A 21,791-nucleotide genomic window follows, 5' to 3' on the forward strand; every position below is an offset into this window, starting at 1 on the left:
TACACATATTAAATACTTAATACATGAGTCCAAAGAAATGCAAGAGTTAGACATCATTTTTGCCTCTCATCAGAAACAGAATGCCTTTCATATTCGATTCAATGTCATAAGTAAGCAAAATGATCAGAGCAATACGAATATTCAGGCTCCCTCATGTGGCTCAAAGGTGTACTGCAGATATAAATGTTGAATTTAAGACTGAAAGAAATTCGGCAAATGTATTTGGCGAGTCTGATAAAATCTCCTGCGACGCACCTGTGGGCCCCGACCCGGTCTTTAGTAAGATTGTCTCTTTCTCTGCACGTGGTACGACCACAGCAGGCCCCTTCCTCCTATCTGAGCAGGACTGTCACATTCCTATCATACAGGAGTCACATACGCAGGTGCTGCCTCATTCCTAAAATAAATTAATCTCTCATTTCTACTTTAACATGACCGGCCACATTCCCATTTGTTAGAGGTCAGAGGATGAGACAGTGGGACTTGACCACATCATTCATTGAACTTAGTGGCACTTTGGGTTCCTCTGCCTTCCTTGCTTACATAACTGGTAATGCCTGCTAAACTGGTTAGCATGTTTATAAATCCATGAGTTTGAGAAATAAAAATATACATTTTGACTACAGAAAATAAGATTTACTAGCATCACCAGTAAGATCTTGCCCTCTATCTATACAAATACTATTTCATTGTCTAAGCAAAGTGTGACGTATCCCTAAAGTCAAGAAACACATAACTGCAGCACCTGAGTTCTGTTTCTTTATACGCTACGCCAACACAGATGAGCTTATAGTCTCTTTCGTCTAACAATAATACAAGTGAGAAGAAAAGAAGTGCCATTGTTTCTGGCATCACCCTGAACAAGATCTATTCATCGCTGAGCAAAGCGCTGTGAGTCTTTGATCACAGTGAGAGCGTTAACACTTACATCTGCTCTGCTCCTCTTAATAACTGCACTGACTTGGCGCTTTAGCTCAACACCAACAGAGCAGCTTTGTGCTAAATGGGAGGCCTGTAACCTCACCTGGCCACACACACACACACACACACACACACACACACACACACACACACACACACACACACACACACACACACACACACACACACACACACACACACTCACGCTCTTGTGTACGTTCTCAAGTTAAATACGCAGGCTGTGTGGTCTCAGCAATTTACCCAGAACTTCCTGCTTTTCAACTCGACACATGGCTGACATCACCTCGGAGCTGTCAGTCAAACACCGCGAGCCTCTGGATGAAAGGATGTGAGGCGTCTTGTTTTGTCTACCTGGAGGAAAGATTTGAGGCCCTCTGGAAACAGAGTTAGTTGTAGAATGGATCAGAGTAGAAAGGAAATCCCTGTTTGACTCAAATGTACTTAAACCCACAGATCTGAGGGGAACATCTGGTTACCTGCAGTCAGCCACTTCACAACTAAACAGGTGTTATTAAACGACTGGCGGGGTCCATAACATCTTAGAAAGCTACAAACATAGATGGTCTTCTATGTTTAAAGTGTGCTTCACAATACGACAGCATGTTCTATGATTTGAAACAAATTCAAAGCAGCCATTTAGTCAATTTTTTGTCAAAAGCAAGTCATTGTTGTCTGGTAATGCAATTGTTAGCAGATGCTTTCCCTCTTGTTGCATTCAGGGGCACTCAGACATTTAATATGGCAAAGACAGCTGGCAAGAAGTAACTATTTATGCAAGAAACGGACAAATTCACATTTTCATTACAGCACTGTTTCCATTTTAGCTGCCATCTTGTTTTTTAGCTCATTATTACCTTTATTTAGAGCTGACTGTCAAACCAGGATTATGACATTAACAGTTTTTCGGCACATGTGCGTTTATATAAGTCCACGTCAATCATGCTTAAAGATGTTGGTTAAAATGATCACACGGTGTGACGGGCCCTGGGGGAGAGTAGGATGTGGTGTAACCACATGCCACAGAGGATTTGCTTTGTGCAACACGAGACTTTGCATCGCCACATATTTGGATAAAGTTCATGAGCCACTTTTATTCTGTCATGTTGTGCTGAAACACCGGTCTGAGTATCTGTGATGTGGAGCGATAGATGACTGAGGGTTGATTAGATTCCCTTTGCTCAGTCTGTCATTAGATGTGACAGCTCATTACAGACTGCTGTGGACTGACCGCTGAAGGACATTTAGAGCTGTCCAAATACTGTGTCCATCATCTCCACCTTATTATGACCTTTTCCTTCCTTTCTTTCTTTCTGATCAAGCCCTAATACTGTATCTCTATATCTTAGCAAAGTCAAAGTAAAAAGCTTGTTTTCCTGTTGAAAACTAGAACTGAGTTAGAGCTGTTTTGAAACAATAATAATTAGATATTATCTTTGAATAAAAAATTGCATTAACAGTAATTAGTAGCATTAATTCCCTCTCTAATATAGTTTATATTGCTGTTAAAAAAACATCTCCTCCACAACTGTGTTTATTCAAGTTAACAGCTAACGTTAACTAGCTCTCCTGCCGATTTAGCCTCAAATACTGATGCACAAATACACGCATACCTTGCACCGTTGATTAGCTGCACCACAAATCCAGGCCCTGGAGTTGCTGTGTGAAGGGGGGGTTTAAAAGAGTGCACAGTGTGTTAACCAGAAGGATCCGTCTTGTTCTCCTCGTCCTGTGAGCACGGTACGTGTGTGTTTGTGCGTCGTTGTGTGAGTTTGTGTGTGCTTCATTAAGTCCTACCTCCTCAGGTAAAAAGATGATAGCAGCAGTGGTGCACAAAGAGTTTAGCCCTGTCTGCCTTTATGTTGTAATAGACACAGCATTTTGTTCATTTTGAGTGCTGTGGTGTTTGGTTTCTTCTGTTTTCACTTAAGCTGAACTGCTGGTGTGTGCTGCCAGTCATTTTAATTAAGAAGGGTTTCCTTTCTTACAAAAGTCCAATCCTCGTGTCTTTCAAGTGCTCATGTAAGAGTAGTGCTATTCATAACATTTTGCCATAACAATGTGTCACACAGGGACTTTCTCAGTCAGACACACACTCACAAAACACACTGACCCATTTAAGAAACAGCCTTGCGGAGACGGCGGTGTTTGTGTCGACTGTTGCTCATTTAGAAAGGGAGCAGGCATGCCCTTTAAACAGACACCCTCACACACACACAGAGTACAATAGACCTGATTACTTCAACTTGTCTTATGTGCAAATACTGCAGTTTTCATGTAAGGAATATTAATTTCATTAGTGTGAATTGTAATTTAGTTTTTTTGCTGCCCATTGAAGTCCATCTTTACCTCCTGCAGGTCTGAACTCCACCCACAGCATCATTTTGAAAAAATGCCAAACGTGATTGCGTGTTGAGTCATTTTCAACCTATGAAATACTAATTTGTGTAAATAAATGTCAATATTAACGCCTGCATTGATGTGTTTCAACACATTACAGTCATGTCATTTAGTTTACGGCCCAAAAAGCACGTTAAAGTGTGAAGTACCTCTTTATATGTCTCACTTTTGTGATTGACACTAAATATCACATCCTGTGTGTGAGAGTGCTGCCTGTGCTGGGATTAAGTGTGATGTCACTGTGTGTCTGCACTACAAACACAGAGTTAAGCTCATCTCCATGTATTTTACTAGGCAACACATCCTCCTCTTCCCAAGAAAAGGGAGTTCACCTCACTACAGCCAGTGGTGTTCCTCGGAGGCTCCGAGACTGAATCACGCGACAGCATCCGCACACCTTGAAGTTATTACTGCGAGCGCTGTAACCGGAGGACATGTACGGCATCTCCAGAGTCTTCCTTGTTTCCTCTGCTTTCTCTCTCTCTCGCCCTGTTCCAGTGCAGGTGCTGCTCCGACTCAGCCAAGCCTGATTACCCTGGGAAGTCACACCCTTAACCCGAATTACTCACAAGTTTCTCACAGCTGACGACGTCTCGCACTGGGATGTTTTACATTTTCGCCGCTCCGCTTTCATTATTCACAGTATTCTTAAGACGAGAACATTCATCAATGTCTTCACATCTCCTCAACATGATCAGCTGCTTACAGATGTGTCGTTGGGACGATGTGTGACACAGGACGGGCGCTGACTCGGGCGAAGCTCTCGTGGGTTCCCGCTGTCTTAGTTTCCATGTGGGATCTGTCCAGCTGTGCGGAGGAACATCTGCAGTGATGTCACTTTCGGGCAAAGACGGAGCGAAGTGATCAGCCGAACTGTGAGAATGTTGGCCGACACCCTCTGGCAGGACTTGACCTCTGACAACACAGAGAGAGAATAATGTCTGGCGGCGAGGCAGCCAACAGGCCTCACTGGAATCAGAAATGGGTCAAAGAGTATTTGGAAAATATTTCTCAGAACTTGTTTTAGCTTTCTTAGAGTTCACTGAGTCAGATTAATGAGAGTCTGGAAGTGAAGAAAAGAACTTCCTCTCAAGAGAAATACAAACTAATGCACTTTTCTGTAAATCACTTTTAACCTAAGCGTCTTCCAATGTGTTAGTGTACTGTAATGTAGAAATGACTGTTCAAAGTCTGCTTAATCACAATCACATCCAGATTTTGGCTCTGCTTCTATAAAAATCAGGAAACTGTAACGTCACGTCAGCACTAAACCTGTACAATTACACATCCTTTTGTTCCTGTTTTTTTAACCTTTCGTCCATAATAAATCATAATGTGAACGTTTTTCGCACCCAAACGGAGCTTTCCAAAAGAAATGCGCGAAAACTCCTGCCTCGCATTTCAGAGTGAATGAGGAAAACTGAGCTTTCGTAAATTCACCTAACTTTGCAGTTTTCTTTGCAGTTTTCTTTATAGTTTTCTGACCGAAAGATGAGGAAGTAGAAGAGATTTACTGCAGCCTGTTTGCGGCGTCTTCAGATTTAAACAGCTCCAAAAGTGTAGCAGACAAAATTACTGGGTGGCTAAAAGAAATACAATCCAGTATTTCTCCTTCAAAGTATCACGGAGACAGTGTTTGAACAGATGCAGCTCTAAACTACAATCCAGTATTCAGGTTGCACAGCAGAGCGGTGTGGGTTGCACTTCCTTGTTATTTTTTAATTGCCACAGTCTGTCGGCGTTTCAATCCAATTAACGCTCGGGGGGAAAGAAGTGTGCCTCTCTTCCTGCGGGGAGGCTTACTGACCACACGCACACACACTGAACTCGTGGAAGTCTTACTGTTTCCCCTAAGTCTGTGTCTCTTTGCCCCACTCTTTTTGTCTTTGTCACTCCGTCACACACACACACGCACACACACGGTAAGCCTAATTCACAGGAGCTGCCACTGCGCAGCACGTGTGTATTAGTCTAACCTAATGCCTTCCAGATGCCCAGCCTCTGTACCCCGCTGCCCCATGCGCTCTCAAAGAACAGACGATTGTTCCAGGTTTCTTCTGGCTAAGGAGAACCAGGTGTAGATGGGACTGCGAGTGTGCATGTGTGTGTGTGTGTGTGTGTAGCTCTGACAGAGAGACGGGGCAAGAGCAGGAGGAAAAGACTGTACTGCGGTACAGTAGGTGGGCATTCACTAAGTGCTTGTGTGTCTGTCGAGAGGGAAGTTGAGAGCACGCGCTTTCTGGCATGCTTAAGGACTGGACGTGTGTGTTTGTGTGTGTTTGCACTTATGTGTGCATGCATGACGGACAGAAAAGTGAATAGGCGAGTGTGCGTTCAGCCATGCGTACAGCAGTGACATGAGTGGGAGCTTTAGATGGATGGAAGCTCCTTCTCACACTCTTGGCAAACTTTATGGGGTGTATCTAACATGTTCAACTTCAACATAAAGACAGAAGCAACGATAGCTGGAACCTCAGAGCGCTCACAGCGCACGGCTCTCTTAATATAAATGAAATATATATTTTTGGGTGAAACAAATCAGAATGTAATGAAAATAATAATCTATTCAGCTTAATAACTTCGCTAAATTCAGTCTTGCAGGAAATGGAAAGATGAATTATAAGGTGACTTCACCTCCCACACTGTCTGTACTGTGGAATGCTTTAATTTCTAGGATAACATATCAGTCCTCTGACCCATGGCTGGATTAACCCACTAAGGGGGGGCGAAAACGAACTGCAGGTCGACCGTTGTCTCTCTATGGATTGTGTACGCTGTCACCTCCGAGCATCCGTCAAACGCGGAGCACACAGCACACTTCACATGGCAGCTTCGTTATGTCTTGTCTAGCCACAGATGCCGGCCCAGCCGCGGGTTTGCGGCGTTTCAGATAAGTCAAACACAAATTCACAAAGGAATAACTACAAGCAAAAATGTATAAGAAATGCCATTGACTTGAGGTAGTCGTTAACTAATTAAAGGGCTTTTAGTGGTGTACATTGCCTGAAAGTACAAACCATACAAGGACCTGGATATATTTCACTTCTCTTGAGAAGAAGGCTAAAGGGAAGATATGGCTGTAGGTGCTCCCAGACAATCAGGATTTGTCATACATCATTAACACACTAATTGCGGTGACTGAGATAAAACTGGCTTTTGGCACCATGCAAATGCATGAAGTGCCTTGATCTACTCCAGTGAAGTTCAGTTTGACACCACGCTGTTTCCATACGACCATATGGCAGCAATCAGTCTTCTAGTGCCTCTTTGTTTGAGGACTTTTTCAGCTTTAGTTTATTTTTGTTTGGTAAAGGTGTCAGTAGGCCGTCGATACACTTGGTTGCAAGAGAAACGTCTTTTCTTTTCCCCTTCCACTAACACGGTGTCCATGTTGTTTTTTTTTGCAGACCGCGCTTCTCTGGCAGCCTTGGACCTGACGGAGTTGATCGGCGTCCCCCTTCCTCCCTCCGTCTCCTTTGTTACGGGTTTCGAGGGTTACCCCGCCTACAGCTTCGGCCCGGACGCCAACGTGGGCCGCCTCACAAAGTCGTTCATCCCCGACCCATTCTATCACGACTTCGCCATCACGGTCACAGCTAAACCCATCACGCGGCGTGGTGGTGTGCTGTTCGCCATCACAGATGCTTACCAAAAGGTGAGCCACGTAAATCCTTTCATCTCCACTCCTCTGTTTCCCTGTTATTACCTTTTCTTTAGCACAAACCTCTCTACATGGAAGTAAATAACGATTTTCTACATCTCTTGGCATTTTTTGTAAGATTGTACACTTAGGTGTGGCGTTGTCCGAGGTGGAGGATGCTTCCCAGAGAGTCATATTGTACTACACCGACCCAGGAACAAGAGGTGGGACCCAGGAAGCAGCTTCCTTCAAAATGGGAGACCTGACGGGAAGATGGGCGCGGTTCTCCCTGACTGTACAGGGGGCAGAGGTGGGTTTACTGTCCCTTTGTTTGGGTAAAGATACTATGGGTGGTATTTCCACATCAACGAATCACAAACAGGTTGATCATTTAAATGACAAAATTGGCTGGTTCTACTGATTTCTGCACTCAAATTGGGAGAAAAGGATTTTGAAGTAAAGAAATAAATTGTGTGAACTTTGGGACCACCATGGACCGTTTTGTTCATGATACAAATATTGAGGCACAAGCATTATAACAAATGGTTGAGTCAGGCTTTGTCACGCTCAAAATAAACTACAGTGCCTGTGTGCCCTGTAATTAAGGATCATGTCAGCCAATGCAACAGTGGCTCATTGATGTGTTTATAATAGTTTATGGACAACAATGGAGCTCTGTAGCACGGAGAAATAAGGCTTTGGCTGCAGATACGGTATTTGTTTTGAGGTTACATCCGCTGTTGTTTTTAGTATCTTCATGGGATGGGATGTTAACAATAAGAAGAAAACAGATTTAGTCTTTAACAATACGTTGATGCAAGTTTTTGTTGCCTGTGTGGTAGAAGTAGTCCAAACTTTTCAAAAGCTACACACAGGGGTGTTAAATAGGCTCCATGTGGCTCTTTTATCTTTGACAGATGTCTATTTACTACATGAGGGTGTTGTTATAAAATGTCTCAATATGTGTGACTGCAGTGAATAAAGTCTCTTCCACAGATTTGTTTTTTTTGATAAGCATGTGTGCCTGTGCCCCTTTGTCGCTCAGGTGCGTCTCTACATGGACTGTGAGGAATACCACCGAGTGGCCTTCACCAGGAGCCCTCAGCCTCTGACCTTCGAGGCCAGCTCGGGGATCTTCGTAGGGAACGCTGGGGGTACGGGCCTGCCGCAGTTTGTGGTGAGTCTGGATGGGACTGGATCCTACATAACTACTCTGCTTCTGTGCAAATCAGTATGTCGGCTCAATGGGTTGAGAGTAGATGTCAAAGACCATTGCGAGTCGCAGAAACAAACGTGGCGTTTGGGTGGTTGCCTATTTTACATTGGAGACATGAAGACAATAGTCTTTGTTGGCAGCTTTACGACCGGCACGGGAGACAGGGGATGGATGAGCGCATGTGCTTATGAGCACTACCTTATCCTGTGAGAGCTCATTAATGACAAGCTGTATGTGATTTACATTTTTTTGGGGGAGGAAATATAGCCGAGTCTCATCTTGAATGACTTACTGTGAGTGCGAATGCCAATCCTTTAATTGAAAAGAGTGGAATCAAACAATAGGACGGTTGTAAGGTTGGAGGTTCCCAATCCTATGCAAATGTTAAAAATATCCATGTGTGGTCATAATGAGGGTGTGTGATAGAGAAGTGCTGAGAAATGAGATCCAGGAGGAGAGGTGGTAACACATGCAGCGCTGCATTCTGCTCTCAGGGCTCTTGTAAATGAAAATAAACCAGTAAATGCTTCAGCACTTTCCCTCCCAATCATCTATGATTCGCTGTTCAGTAATTGCGATACGATGCCGTGTTTGTCCCAGTGTAACTAGAGAGATGATGAGGAGAAAAGAGTTTAGTGTATTGGGAACTCATTTATGTACTGCATGCATGGGATAAGTAAGTAGAGCCAAAAAAATGTACGAGTTTTCACTGTTAACCCGGAATATAAAATATTAATAAGAGAAGAGCTTCGAGCATATTATGAAACATGCCAACAAATCTTTTTCTGAATAAATGAACTCGTGGCTGGGGACTAAACTTGAATTTGATCTTTTAAACAAAAACCAGGCTCCTCTCCTCTGCTGCATTGCAACCTCTTTCCTCTTCTTCCCCTCTTATTTGTCCTTACGTAAGGTCATCTGGCGGGCACACTACAAGATGTTCTGCTTCCAGGACAGTGGAAAGAAGTTCGTATTGCTTTTTTCCCCTCGTTAAGTTTTTATCTGAGGAATCTGAGGAGAGAAATCTAATGAGCCAAGGACGGAGAAAGTGTGTTTATTCAGCATTTTTTTTGTTCCTGGAAAAATGTATCGAAGAGGTTTCTCTACCTACTGTGGTTAAAAACCATCATGAAGAGCTAAAGTCAATTCATGTTTTCATTTTCTCTGTTCTGACTGACTCCAGAGGATGACTTTTATTGACTTTATAGTGGCTTGGTGGGGTAGCAGAGATGCTGGACCTATAATAAAGACAACAGGAAGTTTTTTTTTTTCCCATAGTAATATAGTTCAATTAAGTATTATTTCAATTTAAGTTGAATTACCATCAGCATTTCAACCCACGAGTCTTAGTTATTGACATTTTGTTAAAGCCTCGTGGGAACAAAATCATTTTTGTTGCATCTTATTCAAATTTCTAATTTATCTGAAATAAAACCACTATAATAAAACCCCATATGCTAAGCTAATCCATATTCGTAGAAGCGGAGTAGGGTAGTAGTACCGGCAAGGAGCCGACACCACGCTGCTGGAGGCTCAGTCTGGGATGTTGGGCCCGCTGGAGGGAAGGGGGATACAGGAAAACCAGAACCAGGACTGCGTAGGGCAGACTGTCAGACCCTGCTGCAGTAAATTGAGAGGTCTCCTAAAGGGAATCTGGTGCTCCTAAACACTGCTGCTTTCGTCCACAGGGGGAGAAAAAGGAGCGTTTATCCCTCTCATAACAAATATTAACTAACAACAGGAACCTCTATGTGAGATAGAGAGAGAGAGAGAGAGAGAGAGAGAGAGAGAGAGAGAGAGAGAGAGAGAGAGAGAGAGAGAGGTTATGTAGGCTGTAGGCTGGATCATAACACGCTGTAAGCTTTTACTGTCTGGCAGAAATCCCATCTATGGCCATCATAAGCTGGGTGACATCACCCAGAGGCCCTCTAAAGCTTTTTCTCTCGTATCTCTTGCTTAAAAGAACCATCTCTTTCTCTTTCAGTGCTCCCTTCCCTCCTCTCCTCCCTCTTTCCTCCCCTCTCAGACAAAGAGGACCCGTAGTGACTGTCGGTTTGCAGCTGCTCTCGGTGTTTGAACTGGCAGCTCCGTCAGAGATCTTCCATCTCCTCCCAGGGAGCGCAATAACAGCCGCGCTGCTGCAGTAGCTCTCTGCAGTAGCGCACGCACACACAGCTACACATGCTAGCAAATATACCAAAATACCTTCTCCCACACTGACTTATTCACTCATATTTCTGCTCTCCTCGGTTTCACTGAAACACACCCCATGCTGGGTGTGTGGCTGGCACCATCTGTCCGTGTCTGCGCTTGTGTGAAAAAGAAAGAAAGCATGTGTGTGCGCAAACCCTTTTTTCTTTTTTTTTTCTGATTCTCCCTGTGCAACTGAACGATGCTTATGTTCAAGCTGTGTGCATGCGTGCTGAATATTTCTTGGCAAAGATTCAAGCATACCGATTTGGAGCTGTAGGAATGCTGGATGCAGCTTTTTGGACGCACTATTTTGACTGTTTTGCAGAGTTGGCGATAAAATAGAGCTGCGCAATTAATTCAAATTGCATCAAAATTGCGAGACAGACTTCTGCAATTTTCTAATTTCAGGAGAAGAAACATTTGTTCAAGGAAAAATAGTGTATGAAACTACCATTTTTGTATTAAATATTCTCTGGCTGCTGATCATGTTCCTCAGAGATAATAAAACATCTTTGTTTGGTACAGATCCCTGCAAACATCACAACACAATCATTTAGCTACGTTTTCTAATGACTTTGAGAGTAATGAAGTAAAAGTTATCATTCCATCTATTATATCAAATTATGTCACGGTTGCAATACCAGTCAAAATAATTGCGATTAGATATATTTTTTTTTAATCGTCCGGCCCTACAATAGAAAATCAGCTCAAGCACCTTTGTTATTGGACACACACACACACTCACACCCACACACACACACACACACACACACTTGGCCAGCACCATCGAAAGTGACCTGCTCTCTGTTGCTTTGGCAACAACACTTTCCTCAACATGGTGACTGTCAGTAGCTGCAGACAGAGAACAGGACCTTAGAAGTACTTATCTTCTACCTTTTTCTGAACCATCCCCGACATCTGAAAACTCCTGAATATCCGTCTGAGGACGCTGACCAGAGTGCAACTGAGTTACTTCACTTCTCACACAAAGGTCACTACCGACCAAACCTCGAACGTTTACATGCACACTCCTCATCCCGCATGTAGCATTTTCCGTTTAAGACAAGTGGGATATGCCACTATTATTCAGGTTTTAGGAGCATTCTTTGCATCTTTGTGTCTCAATTGAGGTTTTTTTATATGCTTTGCAGAACAACGACAACAAGAGAAATTTAAGTTATTTAAAAGGTACATAGGGGCATTTTATGTTTATCGGAGTCTACACGGCTGCATGAAAACCGGAATATTAATGGAATTTTCATTTTCATTAGCCTTGTGATAATAGGAATTATTTTCTTTTTCGGAACCTTCCTCATATGTGACTGTGTGAAAGGATATTTGTCCCCACAGTGTGATTTTAGATCTCCTGTTAGCCTTCATCGTGTGCATGCGCAGAGATGGGCAAAAATACATCAAAATGTATTTTGATACAAAATACCCCCAAATAAATGTATTACAACAAAATACAAAATCCTGGTGCCAGAAAATGTAACAAAATACATGTATTTTGAATTTAAAATATAGGAAATACTTTTTTCTGGATTTTCTGTTTTCTCACAATTTGGTATAGCAGAGCATTCAGGTTTGGGCTATAATGTACACAAAGCTCTGGTGAACCCCACAAAAAGGAAGAACAGTCACGGAATGTCAGTGTAACTAAGCAAAGCTTTACAAGACAACAACTTCATTGATTATGTATATATATATTTTTATTAATGGGACTTAACAGCCCATAAACTTTGGCGTTGTATCAACAAGAAAATATTCATCACATATGACATACAAGCTCCCAATCCTCTTCCTATACAGATATATACTGTAATACAAAATACAATGTCGGCAATGCCTACCCTGTGAACATTGGTTCTTTAAAGAAAGCTGATCTTATACTCGAGGGACTTAAGTCATCCATGCACAAAGATTTCACAATTAGCATCATTTATGTTACACATTCACTGACTGTAAATGAACAGACATACAGGACTGCATCTGCTGCCACTAAACACACAGTATCATGGGAAGCACTTATTTGGTCAGATAAATCATGTTCTACCCCAGGAGGAGAAGTTACTCTTTCTTATTAGAGTGCTTGAAGTTCAGTGCTTTGATGAGCAGTTCTATGATTCTGATTCTAGATTTTTAAATAAAAACAGAGTCTCTGTTGCTATCGGGTGCATGACAACGGACGCGCATACGTCAGTAAATGTCATGGAAACGTCAACACCACGGCGCTATAGCAAGCGGAGCGGAGCCTTGAGCCTTGAATCGACGGCGGAGCGGAGCCCTGAGCCTTGACGGCGAAGCCTTGTGCCTTGACGCTGGAGCCTTGCCTTCATGGCGTGTAGACGGCGAAGCCAGATCCTTGACGGCGGAGCCTTGAGCCCCGACACCGGAGCCTTGCCTTCATGGCTCCGTCGAGCCTGTCGCTCGGCGGAGCAGCTCCACCGATCCGACAGGTTCCGCCGAGTCAGGCTCGGCGGAGCGGCACCGCCGATCCAACAGTATCCGCCAAACGTCCGACAGGCTCCGCCGAGCGACAGGCTCGGCGGAGCGGCTCTGCCGATCCGACAGGTTCCGCCGAGCGTTAGCCTCGGCGGAGCAGCACCGCCGACCCGACAGTCTCCTGAGACTGTCGGCTCGGTGGAGCTTGTCGGCATTGGCGGAGCCTGTCGGCATCGGAGGAGACTGTCGGCATCGGCGGAGTTTGTCGGATTCGGCGGAGTTTGTTGGCATTGCCGGAGGTTGTCTGCTCGGTGCAGCCTGTGCTGGCGGAGCTTGTGGCTCGGCGGAGCTTGGCGGCTTTTCGCGTGCCTGTCGGCCCTAGATGGCGGAGCGGAGCCCGTCGAGTCTGTCTGCACTTGAAGGCGGGCCGAAGCGGGGCAGGGCGGGGCGGAGCGGGACGGGGCGGGGCGGAGCTTGTCGGCAGTTGACGGCAGGAGCGGAGCGGAGCCTGGCAGTTGACGGCTGAGCGGAGCGGGGCGGAGCGGGGCGGGACGGAGCCTGTCGGCAGTTGACGGCGGAGCGGGGCGGCGCGGAGCGGGGCGGAGCCTGTCGGCAGTTGACGGTGGAGCGGAGCGGAGCCGAGCCTGTCGGCAGTTGACGGCGGAGCGGAGCCTTGACTTGACGGCGAATGGTTTACACATTTGCTGTGTTGAAATTAACACATGAGTGCCTCAGTAAATGTCATGGAAACGACACCACCACGACGCTATAAAAGGTCAGCGGACCTCAGATTGTCACTTTGCATCTGAACTTGGAGACTCGACGGAGCGGAGCTTGTCGGCTCGGCATTTCACAGCATAATTTACAATAATGTAAACATTTCAACATTAAAATAGATGAGCATACTTTACTATACACGTGTAAACTATTTTAAAACACATGTAAAGTGTAGAATGCTCATCTATAATGCTGAATGTACAATGCTGAATGTACTTGTTCATTTTCTAACATATTGTTACATGTTATGTTGAACTGTATTACATTGTGAATACAATTCCTTTTAACTTTAAGTTGTTATTGTTGGTTTTATTATGGTCCATCCACCTGTATTTTCAGTCATTCTTTTTACATCAGTTAGAATTAGAACAAAGGTTTAAAAATAACTTAATTACAACCTGCTAACATAACTAACTACACTATTACATTTCAGAGCTATTCACATAACTGTTTTAAAACAACCGACTCCAGATTTGATACATTATAAAGGAAAATGTTGTTTACTGGTGGTGCATTGTAAATGTTATTTAATCTTGATCATTTTAAATGAACCAAACTAAATCCTGGAGAAAAAACAAACTGACCCCTTCACCCATATATTACATACATATACATATACATATACATATACGTACATATACTTCATTTATTAGAAGATTAGAATAAATTAACATATCTATACATATCCACCCCAATAACAATTGACCAATGTGTTCAGGCTAAAACAATTACAACCCTAAATTAATCTCTGAATATCACTTTAAAATTTTAAAGGTGCACTTGACAGCAACTCATATCTGTGGGATGATAATTTTCAAACATTTTTAAATATAGTAATCAAACATGCATTATAATATTTCCATGGATTCAGTGATTCAACTCTGATCTGACCTGGAAAGCATATTTTGGATGCTGTAAAATACATGTGATGTGCTTTGTATTCATATTTGCGGTGATGTAAACTAATATCTGGGGAAATGTATATATGGGGAAGAATGTGACCCATACAGGATGTAGTCACATTGTTGTTCACGTATTTATTTCATTTTGACTATGGAGAGAGTTCTTCGAGATCGCCAAGATCCGTTATCACATCATGATGACTTCCTGTACGAGCGCTATCGATTCTGCCGACACGGAATCATTTATTTACAAGACCTTCTCGAGCCATACATTGAACACCACACGCCGCATATGAAGGCAAATCACTGTCAAAATCCGAGAGTGCAAATGAGATCCATGCGCGCGCGAAAATCAAACAGCCGCGAGCGTATTTTACTTTGACGAGCACTTTTATATCACTCCGCGAGCAAAAGTCCGTCTCGCGCGAGCAAAAGTCGCTCGCGAAATTTAAACCTGCTCGCGAAGTTTAAACCTGCTCGCTCGCGAAACTTTAATCTGCTTGCTCGCGAGTCTTTTTCCTGCTCACTCGCGAGTAGTTTTTCTTTTTGACAGTAAGTGGGCGGACCCAGTCTCACTTGTATCTCTACATATAATTGGTTAAAATCCTCGTCTTTGGATAAACCCGATATCACTCTGACGCAGATGCTAGGTCTGATAGAGGTGGTTTTCAATTCAATTTAATAGCGTTATTAAATACAACAATACAAAATGTGTTAAAGTCAAGTTGCTCAGATTGGTTTAAATTCACTCCATCATTCTATTACAGACAATGTGTGTTTGATAGTCAAACCTCTTGTGACAAACAGCTCAAAGACACTTTTTGATCTTAATTGATTAAAACATGATTATCATATTTAATCATACTGTTGTGTTTACAGAAGTTAAGAGATATAAGATGAGCAACAATTTGGACCCGCTCAAGGATCTGGAGCCGAGATTAGGGACCACTATTTGTATATTAACTGTTTACCCAACTTAAATCACTGACAAGTAATTAGTGGATGAAAAAGTATTCAGATCCTCACTGCAGTAAACGTACTAATAACATACTGATGAAACAATAATCCACTATGATTAAAATACCTGCAATCGAAACCTTTGTCAAGTATGTTATTATCAGCAAAATGTACTTTATGTGCAGAAAGTAAAAGTACCCGTGCAGTAAAATGTACATTATTTGCCCCTGACCTGTAGTGCAATCTGAAAATCTGAAAAGTCAGAGTGATATCCGGTTTATCCAAAGACGAGGTTTGTAACCAATTATATGTAGAGATACAAGGGAGACTGGGTCCGCCCACTTACTGTCAAAAAGAAAAACTACTCGCGAGCGAGCAGGAAAAAGACTCACGAGCGAGAGACGGACTTTTGCTCGCTGAGTGATATAAAAGCGCTCGTCAAAGTAACAGCGCGGCTGTTTGATTTCGCGCATGGATCTCATTTGCGCTCATTTGCGCTCTCGGATTTTGACAGTGATTTCCTTCATATTGACTCACCATTCTGAATAATGTTTTAGTGCTTAGTTTTTACTCGCTCCCATGTCCTCTTGATAGCTGGGTTGCAACTACATGATGGTTGAAAGCACTCATAATTATATGACAGTATTATTAGTACACCATAGCATATCATTATTGTAGAAAATGATTAAGGTGGACTCATGATAAGAATAGAGAGAATCACACATAATTTATTTTCACTGCTTCAATTGATTGAATTACTGATTATGAATAATACATATACTGATACGCCCATACACAGATTTGCACACGCATATTCAAACTCCTAGTTGTATATGGTAAACTACACATACATGTATATACACATATATATAGTACATGATACATAAGCGTATACAGTACATATATCCTCATAAGTATCTATTAATTCGTATCAGTTAGATACTCTTTGGGCTTGTTTTTATCTACTTATTCTGAAAGAGTTGAGATAATAATTTTCGCTATAAGATCTCATTGGATGATGCATTCCATTAAGCCTACTGCCAGCAGGCACATTTAAAGAAATATCATCTGATTGATTGGGGTGATGAGGCACTTAAAATTAACCTATACATTTTCCCAATTTAAGCTGGATAATAGGACATTTGATCGACTTAGTTGAACCAAGTACGAGGAACGGGGCCCAAGCCAGAAGGGGGCGATAGCGGAGCAGCTGATGTCACCCACTCTAACCTCCTGCTGTTCTGCTTTAGGCAAACATTTCACACTTAAGTCCTTATAAGCCTCACAAATGTGCCTTCTGATACACAATTGATAACTTAAAACAGATATTTAGTCCTTTTGCACGTTTAGGAAATACAACTTAGCTCCAAACACTAAGAGAGCCCTAAAGCTCTCTCATTCATTGTAATGTTATTTAGTTATTTCACATCTGAAAGTCTGTGACACATTCCCCTGCACCTCAGACAACAGTATGTTGGTTGATATATCTTCTCCTAAAGACATCTAACCAACATGTTTCATTACAACGGCTTACTGACACTATACTCATCTCTACATTTCAGGTTCTTTGGACTTTAGTTGGCCAAGACTAATATTTAAAGGCAGTTTAAGATCTTATTGTCATGAACACTTGTATACTAAAAGAAGAAAAGTTCTAAACAAGTTAACAAAAAGAAACATGTTTAATAAAAATAATTTGATGTAGATTAGTTCAGTAGACACATCATATGTTCTACAATAAGAACATTTCATATAATTATGCCTTCAACACAGAAGCAGATCCACTCTGCTCAGTTTCTGGAGATTCTCCACGTGAAGTTGCTTTGCTTAAATAGCTAGCTACTCGACTGATAAGTTAACTTGCTAAACACTGGCTATGCACTAGCCTAGACAGCATGCTAGCGTCATTAGCATATTAGCATCGATCGCTAGCATGTTAGCATTAATCGCTAGCTTGATATCATAACCATCACCATGTATATACAATAGGCTACAATATTTTACTTGACAGACAATCCGTTGAACTTGAAGATCTGAAGACTGAACTCGTGAACTGTTTTTTGATTCGTGGAGAAAGTATTTTGAGTATTTTAAATACAAAATTACTCCACTCTAAAGTATTTTGTTACAAATTACGTTAGATTTTTAATCGGCCTTATCAAATACAAATTACAAAATACTCAAAAGTAATTGAAATACGTATTTCAATTACAAGTAATAGAAATACTGCCCATCTCTTCTCTGTGCATGCGTGCGTGTTTGTGTGTCTGTGTTTTGAATGAAGAGACTTTGAAGAGCACGTTTGGAAGCAGTCATCTGTGTTACAGGCTTAGATGTGTGTGTGTGTGTGTGTGTGTGTGTGTTAGCAAGCTTTTAAAGCATGCAACTCTAACAGCCTGGCACCGAGAACCCCTCCCACTGCCTTCAAGTGTTTACATTCGTGTAATTAAAAAAGTTTTACAAACCCATCATCTAAATCCTTCATACACAGGAACTCACACACTGAAAGGAGCGGAAACGTTTGCGTGGCACATTCTTTGTTTATTTCAGATGTGTTGTTTACTGCACAAACAGATGTATCCGCTTTGGTTGCTACCCCGACTCATATCCACCCGTTCTCTCTCTCTTGCTCTCTGTTCTTCCACTCCTCCTCTATTTGTCACTCCTTCACCACCATTACATTTCAGAGTCTGTGCTCCATGTCTTTAAAAACAGGTGTTTGTCCCCTGGCCTGAACTCAATATCAATAAACTTGGCTGAAATTGCCTCTAGCAAGTCTTTACTGATCTAATAATGGGACAGGTGCACTGACTCTCAGATCTGAAGGACCAATTGAATGTGTGCACACACTCGTGCGTGCACTAAGTAATTGGAAAAAAAGAATCTGGGGCCTTTTTTTTCATCGGCATTCAACGGTTGCGTACATCAGATATTTCCACACTTGCTTCTCTCATAAACAGATTAAAGCATTTAGAAGTTATTGTGATAATTTATCAGAATAGTGACACTCTGAACAGAACTGACAGACTTCTTCTTCATGGTTAGTGATCGTAACAACCAAATCATGTTTATTTTTCAGAATTGTAACCCTTTTGTTTACATAATGGCAATATAGTTACGACATTTTTTAAATTATTTTCTATATACCATATGCTAGGGGACGTTTTTCTTTGCACACTCTGGGATATGTCAATAATTAGCAGCAACATGGATTTTGAACACAACGATGTTAATATAGCATGTATTAGTCCCATGGGGCAAACAAGTATAAAACAATGGTTCAATCTGGTAGAAAATAGAAAAAAGTACAATTCTGAAGCCAGGACTCTAGACTTAAAGCTTGAATAGCAGACCACCTCATGGTGTCACTCGGACAGAACCAGGATATTCTGATGTAGCTTTTCAAAATGAAAGCCCTTCAAATCACATTCATGAGACAATTTGTCTAATTTCAGAGTCGATTTTAGAGGAAATGGTACATAGTTCCAAAATAATTTTACAACGGGTTAATAGCAGACCACCTCACGGTGTCACTCAGACATAACAAGGACATTCTGATGTAGCATTTCAAAATTAAAGCCCTTCATAATCTCATTCATGAGACAATTTGTTGATTTTAGAGGAAATGGTGCATAGTTAAAAAATCATTTCACTACAGGTTAAATAATAGAGTGCATGATTATGTAATGCTGTAATGGCTGTGGGATCAAACATTGTGGTTTTACTGCTTCAATCGAGACATTTTTAAGTGTCTGTATTTTTAGCTGCAGAGTTTATTAGAAATGTGTTATAGAAGCACGGCCAAAATGATTGAAAGATATGAATTGGTTAACATCGTAACAGACTGGGGATAATCCAGAAAGTTAAATAATAACCAACTTAAACCTCTTGGGATTCACTTGCAGCTTCTATATTAAGGAGGATCCGCCCACTAGCCTTTGCCTGTTTAACTGTACAGACATCAGTGCTTCAACATTGTTAAACGGTTGTAGTGGTAAAGTGTCAGAGTGTGAACTTTGTCCCTTGTTGAGCCATAGACATGAACAGCTGTCTGACACCAGACAGCTGTTACCAGAATCAAAGATGGTCCAGCATTTCTAAACAGAGGGTCTTTTTTTGGTCACTACACAGGTGTACTGTATTATGTTACGATTTGAGTCTTAACACACAAAATTAATATGAATTAAAACATGTTATGCTGATTATATTTGTCGGCTAAAATGATTGTATTTTGAACGTGAATCCACATCCATCCTGTAATACGGTGATTTAAGATCGATGGGAAAATCGTCTTTGTAGGGCGGACGGTTTGAATCAGCGTGACACACCTGTTTGACTGCCAGATGTTTGTGAGCGTCCATTTGATTGTGCGTGTCACTGTGTGCAGTTGTGTATGCGCTGGATAGTGTGTGGGGTAATGGTGGAGGGGGAGATGGATAAACTGTTACGCTGAGAGATGGAGGCAGCGTGTTTGCTGCGTGGGAAATCTCTGGGCTTTAATAAAATGTAATGACACAGAGTGAACTGAAATTACCACGCAGCATAACACGGACTCTCTCCTCTTTCCCTCTCCAGGGCTCCATCCAGCAGCTGGTGTTAAAGTCGGATCCCACGGCCCCAGATGACCAGTGTGAGGAGGACGATCCTTATGTGAGTGTGCACACACACACACACACACACACACACACACACACACACACACACACACACACACACACACACACACACACACACACACACACAGAGTCTGTAAGAAGGGAAGTTCCTGTTGCCTCAGCAGCCCAAACATGTTCAACGTGGAATTATTCCTCCCTCTACTGGTGGAAACAGTGCACTACAGTAAACCGTGTGGACAATGTGGACAGTCCTGTCTCTATACTCGTGTGTATTTGGTTCTCCATTTAATACACATTATGTACACAGTATACTCATATCCACTGCTTTCCTGCACTTCTGGAGATGCATTGTGTTGTCTCAGTACCTATACTCATAAAGCTTCATAAAGAAATGGTTTTCCAGAGACCTGACCTCAATCCCGTCTAATTTCATAGTTTTTGTCTTTCAAAGTCCTCCATATTAATTAGCGGTGTCGTTTTCATTCAATTCTCCCGCCGCAGCTCGACCTCAGATCATATTTGTCCATTGAAGAGCATTTAATCATTTCTGTCTTTCTCCACGTTCATCTTCTGACTCTCATTCTCTCTCCAGGCCTCTGGATACGGGAGCGGTGATGACGCGTATGACGACATTAAGGGAATAGACGAAGTGAAGAAGATTGTGGAGGAGAGAGAGTACACATTGGTGACTGCACACACACACACACACACACACACACACACACACACACACACACACACACACACACTTTCTCTCGGTCAATCCCATTTAGCTGGGTTGGACTCGGACCAAAGAAAACAGCTCTTATCCTTGCCGGCCTGGCGGAGACTGGAACATGGTGATATGTGCTGCTCCCTGCCAGCTCTGTGCTCTCTGAAAAAGAAAAGAAGAATGCAAGGGAAGAGAGGCAGGGGCTGGAAAGAGTCCTCGATTATTTTACTGAAGGAAGGAGTTCCACGTTTTGGAAAGTTTCTTGCTTAGTGAGAAAATTGGCACCAATAAGCTTAGCTGAGCAGATTTCATTTCATTTTATTCTATTTTATAAATATAACATTTTTAATTTGGGATTGTATTCCTCTCCTCCCCAACTGTGTAAGTAAAATGATTTTAGACTGTACTCTTTATTTGCAGTAAGAAGTACTGAAGTTACTTCCCAATGCTGTAGAGAAATCCAACTAATAAGTCTTATTACTGGCTTTTGGTAAACGCAGCGTGTCATTTCTCGCACTATTTTCCAGTTTCCCCTTTTGTGATTTTTTGTATTCTATTCGGGGAAACTGTACTGTCGCACATTCACAATTTCAGCCTCATTGGTTTTTGGAGCTGCAGGCGGTTTCAGTGGCTTGTTTCAGGGCACGTAGACACACTCAGGAGAGAGATTTGCTTCATACCCAGATTTTTCGAGCCCAAATTAAATCATTTTACTCTGATTTCGTGGATGGTACCAGAAGTGCCTCAGTTGCAAATTGCAGCAGAAATATTGTTGAAGTAATGCAGCGCTGTGAGCCAGCTTGGTGCAATGTGTGGAGTGTTGCTTTCCTGTTACGCTGTAGTTGGATCTGGTCTGAGGGGAAATATTTCCCACCATCTGCGGCAAACACTCTCTTCGCTTTTGTTTCCCCTGAGCCACTGTGTTCATGAATAAATCAAAAAGTTAAAATATGCACACATGCTAGGCTCGTTAATGATCTCCTAATTGTCTGCATGG

The 21,791-nt window shown here is 42.2% G+C and overlaps 1 protein-coding gene across 1 annotated transcript in view; it reads left to right on the forward strand.

The window, feature by feature from the left end:
• LOC306711941 (collagen alpha-1(XV) chain-like) overlaps window positions 1–21,791 on the forward strand; it is a 58,482-nt gene that overhangs the window by 22,259 nt on the left and 14,432 nt on the right. Inside the window, exons 3-7 of the mRNA XM_079181029.1 lie at window positions 6,747–6,994; window positions 7,119–7,289; window positions 8,025–8,156; window positions 20,042–20,116; window positions 20,675–20,767. Of these exons, the coding sequence (XP_079037155.1) occupies window positions 6,747–6,994; window positions 7,119–7,289; window positions 8,025–8,156; window positions 20,042–20,116; window positions 20,675–20,767 (719 nt within the window). The remainder of the gene's footprint in view (window positions 1–6,746; window positions 6,995–7,118; window positions 7,290–8,024; window positions 8,157–20,041; window positions 20,117–20,674; window positions 20,768–21,791) is intronic.

The sequence above is a fragment of the Pholis gunnellus genome (assembly GCF_910591455.1).
Source record: "Pholis gunnellus genome assembly, chromosome: 20".
NCBI lineage: Eukaryota > Metazoa > Chordata > Actinopteri > Perciformes > Pholidae > Pholis > Pholis gunnellus.